Source organism: Pseudonaja textilis, chromosome 13 (assembly GCF_049901715.1).
Source record: "Pseudonaja textilis isolate UNSWEBS1 chromosome 13, rPseTex1.2, whole genome shotgun sequence".
Taxonomy (NCBI): domain Eukaryota; kingdom Metazoa; phylum Chordata; class Lepidosauria; order Squamata; family Elapidae; genus Pseudonaja; species Pseudonaja textilis.
This window is the reverse complement of record NC_142002.1, coordinates 13,684,871-13,701,569: the sequence shown is the minus strand read 5'-3', so window position 1 is coordinate 13,701,569 and position 16,699 is coordinate 13,684,871. Positions and strand designations below refer to the sequence as shown.

General features: G+C 41.0%; 1 protein-coding gene across 2 annotated transcripts in view; it reads right to left on the bottom strand.

The window, feature by feature from the left end:
- FBN1 (fibrillin 1) overlaps window positions 1–16,699 on the bottom strand; it is a 179,886-nt gene that overhangs the window by 72,378 nt on the left and 90,809 nt on the right. For both annotated transcript variants that reach the window (XM_026709584.2, XM_087941425.1), the window contains exons 17-24: window positions 12,805–12,957; window positions 9,990–10,043; window positions 9,445–9,570; window positions 7,738–7,863; window positions 6,103–6,222; window positions 5,779–5,916; window positions 3,293–3,343; window positions 263–388 (exon numbers count right to left, since the gene is read on the bottom strand). In XM_026709584.2, the coding sequence (XP_026565369.1) occupies window positions 263–388; window positions 3,293–3,343; window positions 5,779–5,916; window positions 6,103–6,222; window positions 7,738–7,863; window positions 9,445–9,570; window positions 9,990–10,043; window positions 12,805–12,957 (894 nt within the window). The remainder of the gene's footprint in view (window positions 1–262; window positions 389–3,292; window positions 3,344–5,778; window positions 5,917–6,102; window positions 6,223–7,737; window positions 7,864–9,444; window positions 9,571–9,989; window positions 10,044–12,804; window positions 12,958–16,699) is intronic.

Sequence of the window (16,699 nt, the reverse complement as noted above, 5' to 3'; positions counted from 1 at the left end):
TCCTGCAATCATTCTTCATACGTTTTAGTCTCCAGGCCTTTAATCATCTTAGTTGCTCTTCTTTGCACTTTTTCCAAAGCCTCAACATCTTTTTTCTAATGTGGTGACCAACACTGGATGTAGGATTTCAGATGTGGCCTTACTACCGTACTAAGGCTTTATAAAGTGGTACTAAGACTTCACATGGAAGAGATCAATCGTAACATAAAGCCATGAATGAGTTTTCATCACAACTTACAACATTAGAGCCCTGAACACTTACCAATACATCTTCGTCCAGTTGCATCCAAGATCATTCCATTGGGACACTGACATATGAAGGATCCCAAAGTGTTGACGCATTGGCCATTGGTACATACCCCAGGAAACACTTGACACTCATTGACATCTTCGCACATATTGAAAAAGAAAGATGTAAAATGTCAGTAAAGATATAGATCAGGGGCCTTCAAACTTGACAGCTTTAAGACTTGTGGACTTCAACTCCCAGAATTCCTCCTCCAGTCATGTTAGCTCAGTCCACAAGTCTTAAACTAGCCAAGTTTGAAGACCCTTGACATAGATGGATCCAATACCTCCATCATACTGTGTTGTTTTTTTTTCAAAAGGGAGAAGTCTATCTCTATTATTATTTTAGACATGGTTTGCCAACTATATTTAGAAGCAAAAGAAACGCATACATTATTCATTTAGGGCACAATCTAGGGACATTTGTGATTCGTAGGAAAATGCTTCCATTTTTAAGAACTTAAATTTAATTATATCAAACAGAGCTGGCTTCAATTTCCTACTGTGGGAAAAAGGTACTGCCTCCATATACGGTAGCCCCAGGCAGACAGGAAAAGATAGAACAAAAATAAAAATATAAATCAAAGATATAATTTGATTGTTGTCATTGTGGGTAGGTGGGTGGGAGTTATTCCTTTTTTTAACTGTTGGCTTTTTAATCTCTGTAAGTCACTAAGAGTGAATTGGGCAGCCATTACAAGTTTTCATAAATAAACAAACAAATAAATACATGAGAGAATTACTGCAGGCCACTCATTTTTGGAAAAATAAGGGACAAACTTGCAACTGTAGGTTCCAAATTTGTTCTGCAAAAACATCTGACATTTAAAAGGGCTGCGTGCCAGGCTCTTGACACAATTGCTTAAGAAAGCATATTTAAGAGAGCGGTAGGGAGGGGGACATTGTTTACCATCGGCCCCTAAGGAAAATGACTCCGTTAACTTTTCAAAATGCTGAAAAGGCTGTGCCCATTGTATCCAAGACTACTATCTTGGAAGAATAACTTTCCATGTCTGAACACTGAAAAAATGTTCCGAGTCTTCCCTTGCAATCTGGATTAGGCGGAGCCCCGTTTTCCTCTCCTGGGTTAGATAAGTTATGTACAGTCAATCTGTGATAGAATAGATCCAAGCTATTGGGTCATTATCTTGGAAAGCAAAAAAGCAAAAAAAAAAAAAAAAGAAGAAGAAGAAGAAGGAGAGAGAGAGAGTGATGGGCCATTCTTTGTCTCACTCTCCTCCTGAAACAACACATATGGGAATCATTTGTTTTTTCAAACGGATCGGCAGCTGTGCTGTGTCAGGTTGTGTTAGTCGGTCTGACCCAACACAGTATAACAGGCTCGAGGAAAGAGCTTAACGGACAGGACTATGGATGTCACTTGGAAGCTTGGTGGTCAAGGCAGACTACTCCATCAGCACTACTTCCAGTGGTGACTGATACAAAGGAAACAGTGAAAGGAGGCCTTCCAAACAGGCTGGGGAAAGGGATAAACGGGGAGGGAAGACCTTCGAAACATGATGCGCACCATTCCTTTCACTTTCTTTGACAACCGCCATGGATGGGAAGAGGACCTCCTATCCGGTCTTCAAGGGTCCCTCCACAACTGACTTTAACCAATTCAATTCCTCGACAAGCATTTCTACTTAACCGTCTGCTTCTCAAGCAAGGTTCCCACCCGTTCTGCTATCAGATCTTTCTAATATTTCTGGGATATTGCAAGAGCCCTTCGTTTTTTGTTTTTCTCCACCAACTTTTTATGTACTGCAATGACTGTCAACCCTGAAGTGAACCTGGCTGAGGCCATCTTGGGGGCTTCAGAGTTGCCACACAACAGAGGGAGGGAGGAAATAGCTAGATAGGGTCTTGTAGTCAAAACAAATTAAGTTTTCCTGTGGGAACCAAGGACATTCCGAGAGGTGGCTGGCCAGGGGACGAGTGAAGTAACCAAGCAACCTGCCAGCACCTTGATTGGACAGCTTGACCAGTCACTTCGGGGAAAGGGGAAACTTTTACTTTTTCATTAGGTGAAAGGCGCGAGAAGTTTCAGAGTCGGCTTTCACCAGTGGTGCCAGTATGATGTATCCAATAAATTGTCCTTTGAGGGATTTGCCTGCCTCAGAGTTCTGCTTTCAATGGGTGTATTACTTGGAACGCTGACAATGACACTGTTCTATCATGTCTGGAGACAAGGAAGACGAAAACCAGAAGGATCTACAGACCCACCCTAGGAAAAACGGGTTAACACATCATCTGCTTGGAATATTTTGCAATACCAAATGCAATGTTGTAATTTGTGGCTCGTCCTTTTTCCCTCAAGAACCGAAGGAATTGCAAAGACCATTGTTAATAAAGATGGATGAATCTGTCTCTTTTGACTCACTTTCTTATTTTTCCCATCTTTGGGTTTTCTTCTATCGGGGGAATTTTCGCACAAAAAATTGGACCGCGGTTATTGCAAAGCATGTTTTTGGGGTATGCAGATTTCCTTTCTGAACACATTTTCTGAAATGTACTGCATTTTTCTGCATACTTGTTCCTTCTATGTCATTCTCTTTAATGCATGCATTTTCATACATTGTATAAAAAAATTGGCAACCCACTCTCAAAATTCTGAAATGTGCAACTTCATTGAAGAATGAGTATAACCTTTAAAAGGATTTCTGAAACCCAACTCTTCTGAGATTTAATGTCCTTTTTTGTTTTGTACTTGAAACATTACACTCTCAGTGTCAAAATAGGGAGTTTTGTGAAATTCCACTCTAAAAAAGTTTCAAAAGCAAACATTCTCAACACAATTATTAAGTGGATATTATTATTATTATTATTATTATTATTATTATTATTATTATTATTATTATTGTTATTATTTTATTATCTCCCATTGACTACATTGGGTTCAGAATAACCCAATGTAGGCAATGGGAGATAATAATAATAATAATTAGTATTATTATTATATTCATATTCAATTATGTTCATATTCCAAGGCATAAGTACTTACCTTCACACTGATTTCCTCTAATCCTTGAATATCCCTTTGAACATATTGGATCTAAAGCAAATGAGAACAATGTCAGAACACGAACTTAATTGGAGAAGAAATGACACAGCTCTTCTATGCATGAGCACTTCCAGCTAAATTAGAAATTAATAATGATTTAAGGAAGGAAAAGGGTTACAAGAGGAACAAAGTACTCCAACGGTGATAATCAGGGCAGTATTAAGAATGTTTTCTTGGAAAAATGTACGATATTGTTTCTAATTATAATGGAATTGCAATGTCTACATTATATCCTTGCATACAAGTTAAAGGAGTAACAACAAAAAGACTATTCACAATAATCTGTGGTAAAGTTTGTTCCTGGGAAGTTCTCTGTGGTTTGTTAAGCAATCTGCAAGAAAATTGAGTGAACATTCCCTGCACTTGCAAGGCATGGTGTAACACTGAAGTAAGAAACATTTCCTTCTAATTATATTAACGAATATCTATATGTCCACCTTTCTGGTTGCTAAGGAACCCTTTTTTTTAACTATTACCATCTGGCAGACGGTGCAGGATAATAAAAACAAGGACAAATAGGCTGAAAAACAGCTTCTATCCCAGGGCAGGAGCTCTGTTGAATTCTGCTGCATAGTGTAGTGTTGGTGCGATGTCGGGGGTTTTCGGTTCAATGTGTGGAGAGTGAAGGATGCGTGTTTGTGTTTCTTTTCATGGTCATGTGCACTGAAGATGGTATTTGATTTTGTAATACGAGGTGCAATGGCCATAAAGTAAAGTAAAGTAAAGAATTGTTCCCAATTTCACGGCACATAATCCACCCATCAATTATATATTATTTATTCCTGTACGTTGCTGTACACTGACCAGAACCACATAGGTGAGATGGCCAGTGCAGAAATTTCATAAGTAAATAGCATAACCTTCAGAACACAGATAGTCCTTGACTTATGACGCCACTTGAGCCAAAAAATTTCTGTTGCTAAGCAAGACAGTTGTTAACTGAGCTTTACCCCCATTTTATGACCTTTCTGACCACAGTTGTTAAATGAATCACTGCAATTATACTGTTAGTAATAGATTCATTAGGTTACTGTGGCTTCCGCCCCATCGACTTTGCTTGTCAGAAGGTCACAAAAGGGGATCACATGACCCCAGGACACTGCAACTGTCATAAGTACATGCCAGTTGCCAAGTGTCTGAGTTTTGATCGTGTGACAGACACTGCAACACTTATAAGGGCGAAAAGCTGTCACAAGCCACTGTCTTCAGTGCCGTTGTAACTTCAGATCATCACTAAACAAATGGTGGTAGGTGAAGGACTATCTGTAAGTCAAGAATTCTTGAAAACCGTTTCCCTTTAACTGAAGGAGTTCATTTCACAGCTAAAAGGAAGGGACCAGGTGTTGTGGCCTGTCAGCCACTGGCCCCTACAGCAGCTGAATCAGAGGAGGAGGAAGAGGCATGGGTGTCAGAGTCAGCATCAGGGCAATCTGAGAGCTCCAAGGTGGAAGAGGGAATGGAGCTGACAGAGATAGAGATAGAGGTGAAGCCCAGGCCATCCATCACCCCTCAGATGAAGAGTCAACAGCCCCCAGGTCTGGAGCTGGCTGATGCGGAATAGCAGGAACAGTTGGGTCCAGTGCCTGATGCATGGATGCGCAGAAGGCAGAGGAGAGGAGAGCAGTGGAAATCTATGGTCCGGTCCTTCGGATGGAAGAGCCACCACTGCTAGTGAACCCTCACCCTAGCTCGGGGATGAAAGGCAGGGAGAGGAAATGAATGGGTGTGGCAGGCAGAGGAGAGAAGAGCAGTGGAAATCTATGGGCCGGTCCTTTGGATGGAAGAGCCACCACTGCTAGTGAACCCTCACCCTAGCTCGGGGATGAAAGGCAGGGGGAGGAAATGAATAGGTGTGGCAGGCAGAGGAGAGGAGAGCAGTGGAAATCTATGGGCCGGTCCTTCGGATGGAAGAGCCATCACTACCAGTGAACCCTCACCCTAGTTCTCGGGATGAAAGGCAGGGGGAGGAGATGAATAGGTGGGGGAGGAGATGAATAGGTGTGCCAGGCAGAGGAGAGGAGAGCAGTGGAAATCTATGGGTTGGTCCTTCGGACGGAAGAGCCATCACTGCTAGTGAACCCTCGCCCTAGCTCTGAGGATGAAAGGCAGGGGGAGGAGATGAATAGGTGTGACAGACAACTATTCATCTCCCCGCTGGACGGATTTGTTAGCCTGTGGTAAGAGACAGACAGACTTTTTGTGGGGGCTGCTGGCGCTCCTAATAAAGGAATCGTTGGTTTAAGCTACAGAAGGGTTTGTCATGTTTGGGAGCTAGATCAGAACAACAGATTAAGAGGCTCAACTTTCTGGCGTTCTTCTGCCAAAACCATGTGTTGATGAGACATGATTTGGGAATTACTTCCTCCTCCTCCTCGCAGAACGTTTCTCCCCCACTGCAACAGATAAAGCTTTGCATCGAGTCTCACCTTTTTCACACGGGACACAGGGACTGCCCCAAGCAGCACCCAGCGAGGAACAGCACTGGGATTTCAACGTGGCCCCGTTGATATTTATTTCACACCTCCCATTCACGATGGTCTGCCAACAGGTGCCTTTGACTGTCTCTGTTGGAATAAACACACAGAGCACCATAAACAGAATGTACCCTCAAGGGACCCCTTGTATGCCTCTCCGATGTGCAAATGCTAATTCAATTATCCTCACCGTGACCAAAACCGGTCAGGTGTGCCATTACGACACTCTTAAAAACCGGATGATGAAAAAGGGATACGCTCAGAAGAATACATTACCAATGCAGATGGTTCTTGTGGTATCCAAACTACTTTCGGGAGAACATTCGCAGACGAAAGAGCCCAGGGTATTTTTACACACTCCGTTAATGCAGGGGCTGGATTCGCATTCGTTGATATCTAGAAGAGCAAAAAGCAAATTTGAATGGCTGGAAGGAGGACAGAGGTTCAGAGAGTGCTCTGCTTTGATTATTTCAAAATAATATATGTATCCTGTTCAGCAGAGAAGATGGAATTCCGACATTTGGATGGTGTGGCACAAAATGGTTGCAGTCAGTGGTGGGATTCAGCCAGTTCGCACTACTTTGGGACAACCGGTTGTTACCTTTCTGAGCAGTTTGGTGAACTGGTTGCTGGAAGAAATCATTAGGGCAGAGAACCGGTTGTTAAATTATTTGAATCCCACCACTGGTTGCAGGCAGCTCTTCATGGATCCTCCAGCATTCTGCTGGGAGAAATTCATTGGGTTTCTCCTACGATACCCAATCAATAGCAAGGACCTATTTATTCCATGTAAGCCAGTCACACCTGTCTTCAACTTATTGAAAGAGCAACTTGCAAATGAAGAACTCCATGAACTTAGCTTCATTCATTCCTGGGTCTGGATTAAAGCAACTGGGTCAAAAATACAGGTAGTTCTCGACTTACAATTGAGCCCAGAATTTATGTTACAACCTTTCTTGCTACATCCACTAAGTGAAGCACTACAGTTGTTAAATAGTCCCACAGAAGTCTGCCAAAGTCCTTCGGGATAAATCTGATAAGAATACACCTTTATCTTTCTTGGAATGCTGCCAACGACTCAATTGCCAATTAGTTGTACAAGACCAAATGGAGCACAAAGTCAACACAGAGCTTCAGGGTTTAAACCAACCAGAATGATCAAAGTTGCTTCCTGCAAAGGCTCATGTCCCTTTGCTCCTCCTTTCTTATGGGAGGGGCTAATCACCTCCAAGCCTTCCTCCCAAGTCGTTCCTTTTGTCTTAACTGTTCTTGCCTTCTGGCAGCTCTGCGCATGCGCGCACTGGTAACAGGTTCCCCCTGTTCCTCTGCCTTGCTGCTGTCAGATTCTGAAGGCTCTGGAGTCAGCACATAACTCCCAGATGGCCATGGCCCCATTGGATGTAGAACCCTCATCCAAGTCCTCCCCAGACTCCCGGACTGACCCATGTTCCTCTCCACTGTCCAACTCTGCTGCCATCTCCGCAGGCTGCCGGCGGACCACAAAAAAGGGGGAATCACATGAGCCTGGGAAGCTGCGACCATCATAAATATGAACCACTTGAATTTGGATCATGCGACCAAGGCAATGAGGCAACGGTTGTAAGAGTGAAAAAAAACACCATAAATCACTTTTATCAGTGATGTTGTAAATTTGGACAGTAACTAAGTGAACTGCTGTAAGTCAAGGACTATCTGTACTTGAATTCCTTAATTTTAAACTTTAGAACAGGGAATATGTTACAGGCATGAAGTGAACAGAGTTAAAGCGAACAGAATTATTACTACACAAATATGAAATAATCCTATTAAGAGTAACTGTAGCCTCTAAATTTGACACACACACACACACACACACCCGCTTTAAGAACCAGGCAGAACTTTTGAGGGAAAAAAATCGAGTCTTTTCATTACCTTCACATGTTTGTAGGTCAGGTTTGAATACAAACCCCTTGGGGCAGGTGCACGTGAAACTTCCAGGTGTGTTCCTGCACTGTCCGTTGTCACAGAGCAACCTGTTCACGGCACATTCATCAATGTCTGCAAAAATAATCAAGATAATTCAGCAACGTCTGCGAAAATAACAAGCCTCGATGATTATTTGGGTGGGGTCTCTTTCATATGAAGCTGTAAAATGAATGTCTATTTAAGGAAAGCAATAGACTTCCCTAATAGGAACGTTTTTCCATATAATATTATGAAGAAGGTTTTGGTTAACATCAAAGTCAATGGAAATGGAGTAACTATCGGCAGTTTTTGTGCTTTGTACAATGAGTTTCCAAGCCTTCTGCCTACGGCCAGGAAAAAGGGGTATTTCAAGACACATCAAAGATGTCATGAAGATAATCTATGTTTTTCTTCTTCGAACCATTTCCTCCCGCGAGATAAAGCGATGAAGTCGTGGGAAATCAACAGAGCTCCATAGGGAGGGCGGTACCGTGTAGACCCCTCATAAAACTCCAAAGTGATCCGGTGAACCTTATATTATGTGACGGTATATAAATATACTATATATACTTAAGAACAGATTTTATTCAGCCCGATATTTTATCTGCATGCAGCATTTTATCAACATGGCCTGCTGGAAGGCAATAAAGGAGGAGAATTTGATCCAGGAGCTGAGTCATCAACGCAGAAGACACGCCAAAACTCTCTTAATATGTCTAGCTCAAAACTGATAACTTTTTCAGGGCACGGGGCCACACCATAGACCAATGGTTCTGAACATATGGTCCAAGGACCCCATGATGTTGACACAAAGGCTTTAAGAAATGTTATGTTTTAAGTCTTGGGGGTCCATGGTAAAGAAAAAATTGAGAAGCAATAGCTGCTCCGTGTCCGTGGCATTTCTTAAGCTACACATGTTCCCTGGGTGGTACTAAATGGGTGATGAATAAATGGGTAGCAGCTGTACTACCCATTGGAGCCTCACAGCAATAGAATAGAATGGAGTGGAATGGAATGGAGTGGAATGGAATGGAATGGAATAACAAAGTTGGGAGGGACCTTTGAGGTCTTCTAGTCCAACCCCCTGCTTAAGCAGGAAACCCTGCACCACTTCAGACAAATGGTGGTCCAATCTCTTCTTAAAAGCCTCCAGTGTTGGAGCATTTACAACTTCTGGAGACAAGCTGTTCCACTCATTAATTGTTCTAACTGTCAGGAAATTTCTTCTTCATTCTAGGTTGCTTCTGACCTTGATTAGTTTCCACCCATTGCTTCTTGTCCTGCCTTCAGGTGCTTTGGAGAATAGCTTGACTCCCTCTCCTTTGTGTGGCAGCCCCTGAGATATTGCAACAACGCTATCCTGTCTCCCCTAGTTCTTCTGTTCATCAAACAAGACCTTGTGCAAGTGCTTCAAGGCAGGAAAGCCAGTTGAGCCCCATTGCTCTCACTGGTCCAGAAAAATAACCTCCCTAAGTACAATGAACAAATAAGGATCAAGCAATCTGATAACAAAGGAAAACGTAGCACTGGGGATCAGGAAGATGAGAAGAAAATTAAAAGGTTAAGCAGAAATAAGGGAAGCAAATGGTAAACCCTACCTATAAGTTGAAACTAATATAAAAAGGATGAGCTACGATCTGGGAGAGTATTAGAGAAATAGAGAAAACGTCATACCTAAACAGATTTTCCCAGTTGAATCCACCTCATATCCAATGTTACATACGCATTTGTATGTTCCACGCAGATTTTCACATTTTCCATTGGGACATATGTCAGGATCCAATGCACATTCATTGATATCTGCAAAAAAAAAAGAAATAGTAACAGGTATGTGTAATTTTTTTTTTAACCCATCATAACAACCAGGACATAAAAATGGTGGGGTGACCTAGAGGTGGAGCTCTCGCCTCACAATCAGGAGACTGTGAGTTTGATCCTAGGATAGAGGCTGATATTTCTCTCTCTGGGCCCATTGAGAATATATCTACTGAACAAAACTCTGCATTGGTGACAGGAAGGGCATCCGGCCATTAAAACACTCAGCTAGCTCCATTCAGTTGCCCAGACTCCATCCCGCAAGGGATTATGGGGTCATTAAATGATGATGATGATAACAACCAGGACATTCATTTATCTATCTTTTCTTTAGAGCATTTCTTGCAAATGTCATCCCATACTCCTTTACACCCATTCTGAATGAAATTCAGCTGTAAGCTTACCATTTCCTGATGCTGTAATTCCTGGTCCACTCGGACAAAGACTTTCATATTCCTCTGGAAGAAGAAAAAAGCGAGAAAAATTAGATAAGAGATTTAGAATTAGATTTCAGAAAAATGCAGAGGTTTCTAGAGTCTTCTACAAGATGATTTTGGAGTAATTGGGCACACTGACCTCAACAGGACATGCTACCCAGAAGACACAAACACAAGTTTGTAATTTCAAGATGTTGAAGTGCAACTGTTTTGAAGTAGGTTTGTCTCCTACCTCTTCTGGGATGTATTTATTTTATTTATTGATTAGAAAAATTATATTTCCGCCTATTCGCACATGGTGACATAAGGCGGCTTACAGGGATATAAAAACATCACATATATATTTATATAAGTAAAACTAATAAAATAAAATAATCAAATAATAAATTATTAAAATAATATAATAGTTCCGCACCCCTCACTCTGGGGACAACACATCACACAAGCCATTTAATGGGCTCCATCCTGCTCTGGGTTCCCCAGGTTAGCGGTTAGAGAAACACTGATGGTTTACGCTGCAAAACCATGATTCTTTCAACCACGATTGAGCAAGCCACATCAATCTTGCCCTCACTAAGCTATCATGGGTAATTTGAACATCACGCTAAGCTCAAAACACCACTTGAGCACTCGCCTGATGTTTAGGAAGGCCCAGAAGCAAGAGAAATGACCATGGCTTTTCATGCCACGGAAACCGCAAAAAACAACTGCTAGAATTGCAGACTGTAACACAGTTGTACATTAACAATTAATATAGTCACTTACATCTCAGCAAATGAAATTGGTAAACTGAGACATAGCTAACATGGGGGGGAAAACCTACCCAACCAACATAAAAGGGTATATGAAGACTACGTTAGCACAGCAGCACTGATGATGTTACTTAGTTGGGTCATTAAATGTCTGCAAGAAAACAGCCAAGCTCAGAGAGCACCAAGGACCCCACGGTTCAACCCTGAGCTACAAGTATTCTTTTCTACCAAGACTAAAACTCATAGACTGCACAGAAGAGCATCTGACTTCCCAAAGGAAAATGTCCCTCTCATGAGCTATCCAAGAAAGGAAAAAACCACAAGAAAACCATATATCTTGCAGCTCTCACCATCCTAAAAAATTAAAAGCTGAGAGCCGTCTTCTATTTTACCCTCCGTTCTCCAACAATAGTAAAGGTGCTCAAAACACAATCCAGAAGAGAGGGGGAAAAAATGCTTCCACATGTGGAAATGTTCTGTGAAATTAATTCAAATGCAAAACAGAAGTCTATGGCTCAGGGCCATTTGCATTTACAAAATGTTTCGGCTCAGTTGCATAGTTTTTAAAAAGGAGAGCTGATAGCAGCAAGCCTTGTCTTGCTCTGATAGCTCTCCAGAATCTTTCTTGCTGTTTGAACTAACATGGCCGAGAGTAGCAGTCTTTCTTTCAAGTTTGCACGTTGATTAAAGCCAGTTTGATTTGCTTCAAGAGATCCTTTCTGTCTCCTTCTCAGAACTGCCAGTTAAAATAAAGGTTAAACATATTCTCATGATATTTTTTCTTTAAAAGAAACAATACATCAATTTCTGGACTCTGCATTCCAGAATATTCTTTTCCTGAGAGAATGGGCCAAGAAACTTCAGTGGTGTTTCAATAACCACCGCCTAAGCAGAGATTACAATTTAGGAGGAGTTTGGGGAAAACGGATTACAGCTACAATGTGCAAACATACATATGAGAATATTTACAGTATTTGGCAAGTTCTATGACCCTAAAAAACTTCTTACATAATGATGTCATTTTCCATTTCTTCTGTCTTCCATTAGGGGCATGAGAAATGTACAATCTCTGATATTATATGCACATCAATGCCATTTTATCATCAGCTACTACATTATAAAGATTTTTGCACACCTGTCCTAGAGGAATCTGTCATTATATAACATTTTTTCCCCAAACATACACTTTTGCCACCAAATAAAATAAATATACCACTTGGCAGGTATCCTTGTGTGAGGAACTAAGTTCATTTGACAGTGAGATGGGCAGCATATGAGTTTACTCAATGATAGATAGATGATAGATAGATAGATAGATAGATAGATAGACAGATAGGAGAGAGAGAGATAATAGACAGGCAGATGATAGATGATAGATAGATAGATAGATAGATAGATAGATAGATAGATAGATAGATAGATAGATAGATAGATAGATAGACAGACAGACAGACAGACAGACACAGGAAGTGAGAGATGATAGATAGATAGATAGATAGATAGATAGATAGATAGATAGATAGATAGATAGATAGATAGATAGAGATGAGAGAGAGATAATAGATGGACAGATGATAGATAGATAGATAGATAGATAGATAGATAGATAGATAGACAGACAGACAGATGTGTGTGAGAGAGGGGGAGAGAGAGCGACAGATGATAGATAGATGATAGACAGACAGACAGACAGACAGATAATGGATGGATGAACCATTTTAGAAAAAGCTACTTAAAGAAATGCCAAAATTGTAAGTAGGTTTTAAAAAGTAGACAAAATTCAGGATGAACCTGATAACATGCACAAAAAATAACGAAACTTGTCTGCCACCGAACAAAATAATTTTTTTTTAAAAAAAGAGTAGCATTTGTTAGATATTTTGACAACTCTGTGGCCTGAAAAGATTGAATCAAATCCTTGTTAGCACCTCTCTCTGGAGCTGACCAAACATTCTATTCTGGCGTTCTGAACATCTTTACAAATGACAAAGAAGGGATGTAAATCTCAGGGTGGGTGAAACACACTGTACCTGAGTTTTGTGCAGGACAGGGTTGGCAAGGCTCTCCAAAGGCAAAATCTGTGCTCGCACAGCAGCATTCGGACTTTGTGACTGCACCAAATAAGGGTTTAACGCACTGGCCCCTTCTGTATTCCCCATAGCATGTGCTTCGCATGTGCGTATCTGAAGGAGAGAGATTACAAAAAAAAAAGGCAAAAAAGCTGTCAAATACATTCAATAGGAAAGCTGTACAGATAGTTCTGGTTTTGTCATTGCCATGTTTAGAGACTGTTTTGAGGTTACAACCATGATGACAACGTAACTTTGCAACCAATCCTCACATCTGAAACCTTCGCAGGTGCACAGAGCAAAGGAAAGCTGAAGTAAGATCATCAGCAGAGTTGTGGCTCCCCTCAGCAACCTCTTCTGTTAACAACCACGTTGTTGGTCTCGACTGTGGTAGCTACATGGTCTTACCACCACAGTTGAAGTTACTGTGGACATATTTGGTGGCTACTTATGACTTGGATTCAAACTTTCAACCATCTTCACAGCATTTTCTCCCATTGATTCAGGAAGGGTTCAAGAGACAAATAGTCTTTTCTTTTCTGAAAATGTTTTTAATTTAAAAAAATAATAATCTTCAGCCATTCACTTTGAGTAACCATCTTTCTCTGATTCAATAAACTCTTAGTATCTGCTAAATCAGGAATGCAGAAATTGTGATGTTTCAGACATTGTCGAATCAACCCTGGCGATCAACGGGATAGCAATAGCCCTTAGACTTATATACCACTTCACAGTGCTTTACAGCCCTCTCTAAGTGGTTTACAGAGTCGGCCTCTTGCCCCCAACAATCTGGATCCTCATTTGACCCACCTCGGAAGGACGGAAGGTTGAGTCAACCTTGAGTCTGGTGAGATTCGAATTGCCAAATTGCAGGCAGCCAGCAGTCAGCAGAAGTAGCCTGCAGTACTGCACTCTAACCACTGCATCATCACGACTCAATGTCCTCACATCCTCATCAAAGCCCTACTTTCACCATCCCTCTCCACTACAGTTATGTGTAAATTGTAGCTGTCTACAGAAATTCTCAGTCATCCAGGTCAGTGTTGTCCCAAAAGTGCTTTTTTCAAAAGGCAACTGAAAAAAAATAAATTCAAGCTGCCTTTTTTTTGGGGGGGGGGGGGAGCACTTTGGGGGGTAAATTGTAGTTCAGCAATTCTGCAGAACCCAAAACTAATGGCTGAAGGTTAATTTCCCATCAGATTCATCTTGTGTCTAGCACATCGAATGCCATTCGTTGTTTCAGCCCAAATCTAGCTGTGTTTTCTCATGAAACTCAACAGAATTGATGCTGGTAAATCTGTGTGCAAAGAAGCTGCAGCAGGTGGCAGCATTTAACTAACCAAGACTAATTCAAGAATCTAAATAAACAAGGCTAGTTCTGGAAACTGCCGGATGGAGGACCTCCATGAAACTTCCAGACTGCGGTCTAGACGAGGAAGTCATCTTCAGAGAAGACCTTCCTTCTGCCAAGAGAACCAATAGATTGCCCTCAACTTAGAACCACAATCACAAGTCCAAAATGTCTGTTGCTAAGTAAGGCTGTCGTTAAGAGAATTTTGTTCCATTTCACGACCATTTTTTTTTTGCTGCAGTTGTTAAGTGGATCACACAGTCGTTAAGTGTATCTGGCTTTCACCCCATTGACTTTGCCCTTTGGGAGCCAGCTGGAAAGGTTACAAATGGTGAGCACGTGACCCAGGACAGTGCAACAGACATAAGTACATGCCAGTTGCCAAGTGCCCGAATTTTGATGATGTCACCATGGGGATATACTGGTGTTAAGTGTGAAAACTGGACATAAATTATAAATCATCAGTGTATTTGTAAGTTTTAACCAATGGTTGTAACTTGAGGATTGCCTGTATGCAGATGCAATCACATGATGCTGAGCTCAAGTCAAGGAAATCTTTAAATACACCTAGTCCTCAACTTACAATGGTTCACCTAGTGACTGCTCAAAGTTACAATGGCACTGGGAAAAAAGTGACTTATGACCATTTTTCACACTTACAACCCCATGCTCAACCCCGTGATCCTGTGATCAAAATTCAGATGTTTGGCAGCTGGTTCATACTTATGACCCAAGGTCACACGATCCCATTTTAAGACCGTCTGACAAAGAAAGTCAGATTCACTTAGCAACCGTGTTCCTAACTTAACAACTTGAAGGGATTCACTTAACAACTGTGGCCAGAAAGGTCGTAAAATGGGGCAGAACTCGCTTAAGGTTTGTCTCGCTTAGCAACATATATTTCGGGCTCCATTGTGGTGGTAGGTTGAAGACTGTTGTGATGACCCGGAGTGTAAACAAATGTAACAAAATCCAAAATGTAAATAAATGTAATGCTTCCAACTTGGCCGCACTGTTCAATAATTCTCAGTTAAAACATATTCAAAAATAGTCTTCAAAAGAAAGCAATACAGTCCGAACTTAATGAGCAGATAAAGGTGAAATAAAAAACCAAACGAACTACAATGAAGGAAATTCCTCCTCTCCCTCAGAGTCTAACTCTAACAAGGGCATGACAACTGTTTGTAATGCCAAAAAATGTGCCCCTCAAGTCATACACCGACAATCGAAACATAGTTTTCTCGAGGAAGGCCTAAAAACCATCACCAAATTTTAGCCATCCTAGTCACCAGATTCCAGGGGTTTTTTTTTTCATCTAAGGCTCCTAACCCAAAGGATTAATCTCTTTCCATGGTTCATTAATCCCTTTTTCTTTTACATTTAGCTACTCCATTCCCTATCCATTTCTGCCAAGTCAGTGATATTTTTATTTTATTTTTCTCCATATTTTATTTTTTATTTATTTTTATTTTGTCAAACATGTATTAGACAACAGATATAAATATAAACATGATTATTAATACATGAAATGAATACGAATAAAAGGGAACATTAAGACAGGGACGGTAGGCACATTGGTGCACTTATCCACGCCCCCTTACAGACCTTTTAGGAATGGGGTGAGGTCAACAGTAGACAGTCTGAGGTTTGAGGACAGACCACAGGTCAGGGATCTTCAAACTTGACATCCTGACAACTTGTGGACTTCAACTCCCACAATTCCTCCTTCAGGCATGTTAGCTCAGGAATTCTGAGAACTGAAGTCCACAAGTCCTAAACATGTCAAGTTTGAAGACCCTTGCCATAGGTCATTGATAGGATTAACCCAAACTGGGGAATACTAATGGTAACTAACTTGGGATTTTCCAGCTACAGAAATCGTGAAAGACTATCAGAAGCTGTTTATCTCTTCTAGAAATATTTCAACCTGACTGGAGTTACAACTTCCTTGAACCCATTCGCACTCTACTTGCTAAAACAATTCTACTTCGTTATTTTGCCAACCTGTCAAAGGCTAAATATACAAAAGAGAGTTAATCAGGTTGCCATTTGCTAAGGTATGTTAATTTGATGGAAAGTCACTCCGTGTACCAGAACTTAGGTCAGGCATGCCATCTTGCATTTATTTTAAAAGCAGGAATTTGGAACGAATTCCTAGTTCATAGATAACTCTTGGAATGGACATAATAATTGAATAAGTGACTCCATTTTAAGGCAGATTCGAATCATTCTGGCTCCCGCAGTAATATTGTGTGTTGCCTTTCTGCGTGTTTGAGATCTGAATCACAGCTGCAAGAAGCTAAAGCGCTGGTCAGCACAATCTGTACGGGGTTGGGGCTTATCAGAATATTTTTATTAATGGTTTCTTCCATGCTCTTAAATTTTTAATATATTTTCATATTTTTTTCCTTGTTGAAAACAGCAATGGCATTCCTGCATGGCACCAAATTAGGAAGAGCCAGAGAGAATATTTTAATTGCTAAATTCCTACTAATTGATCATTGT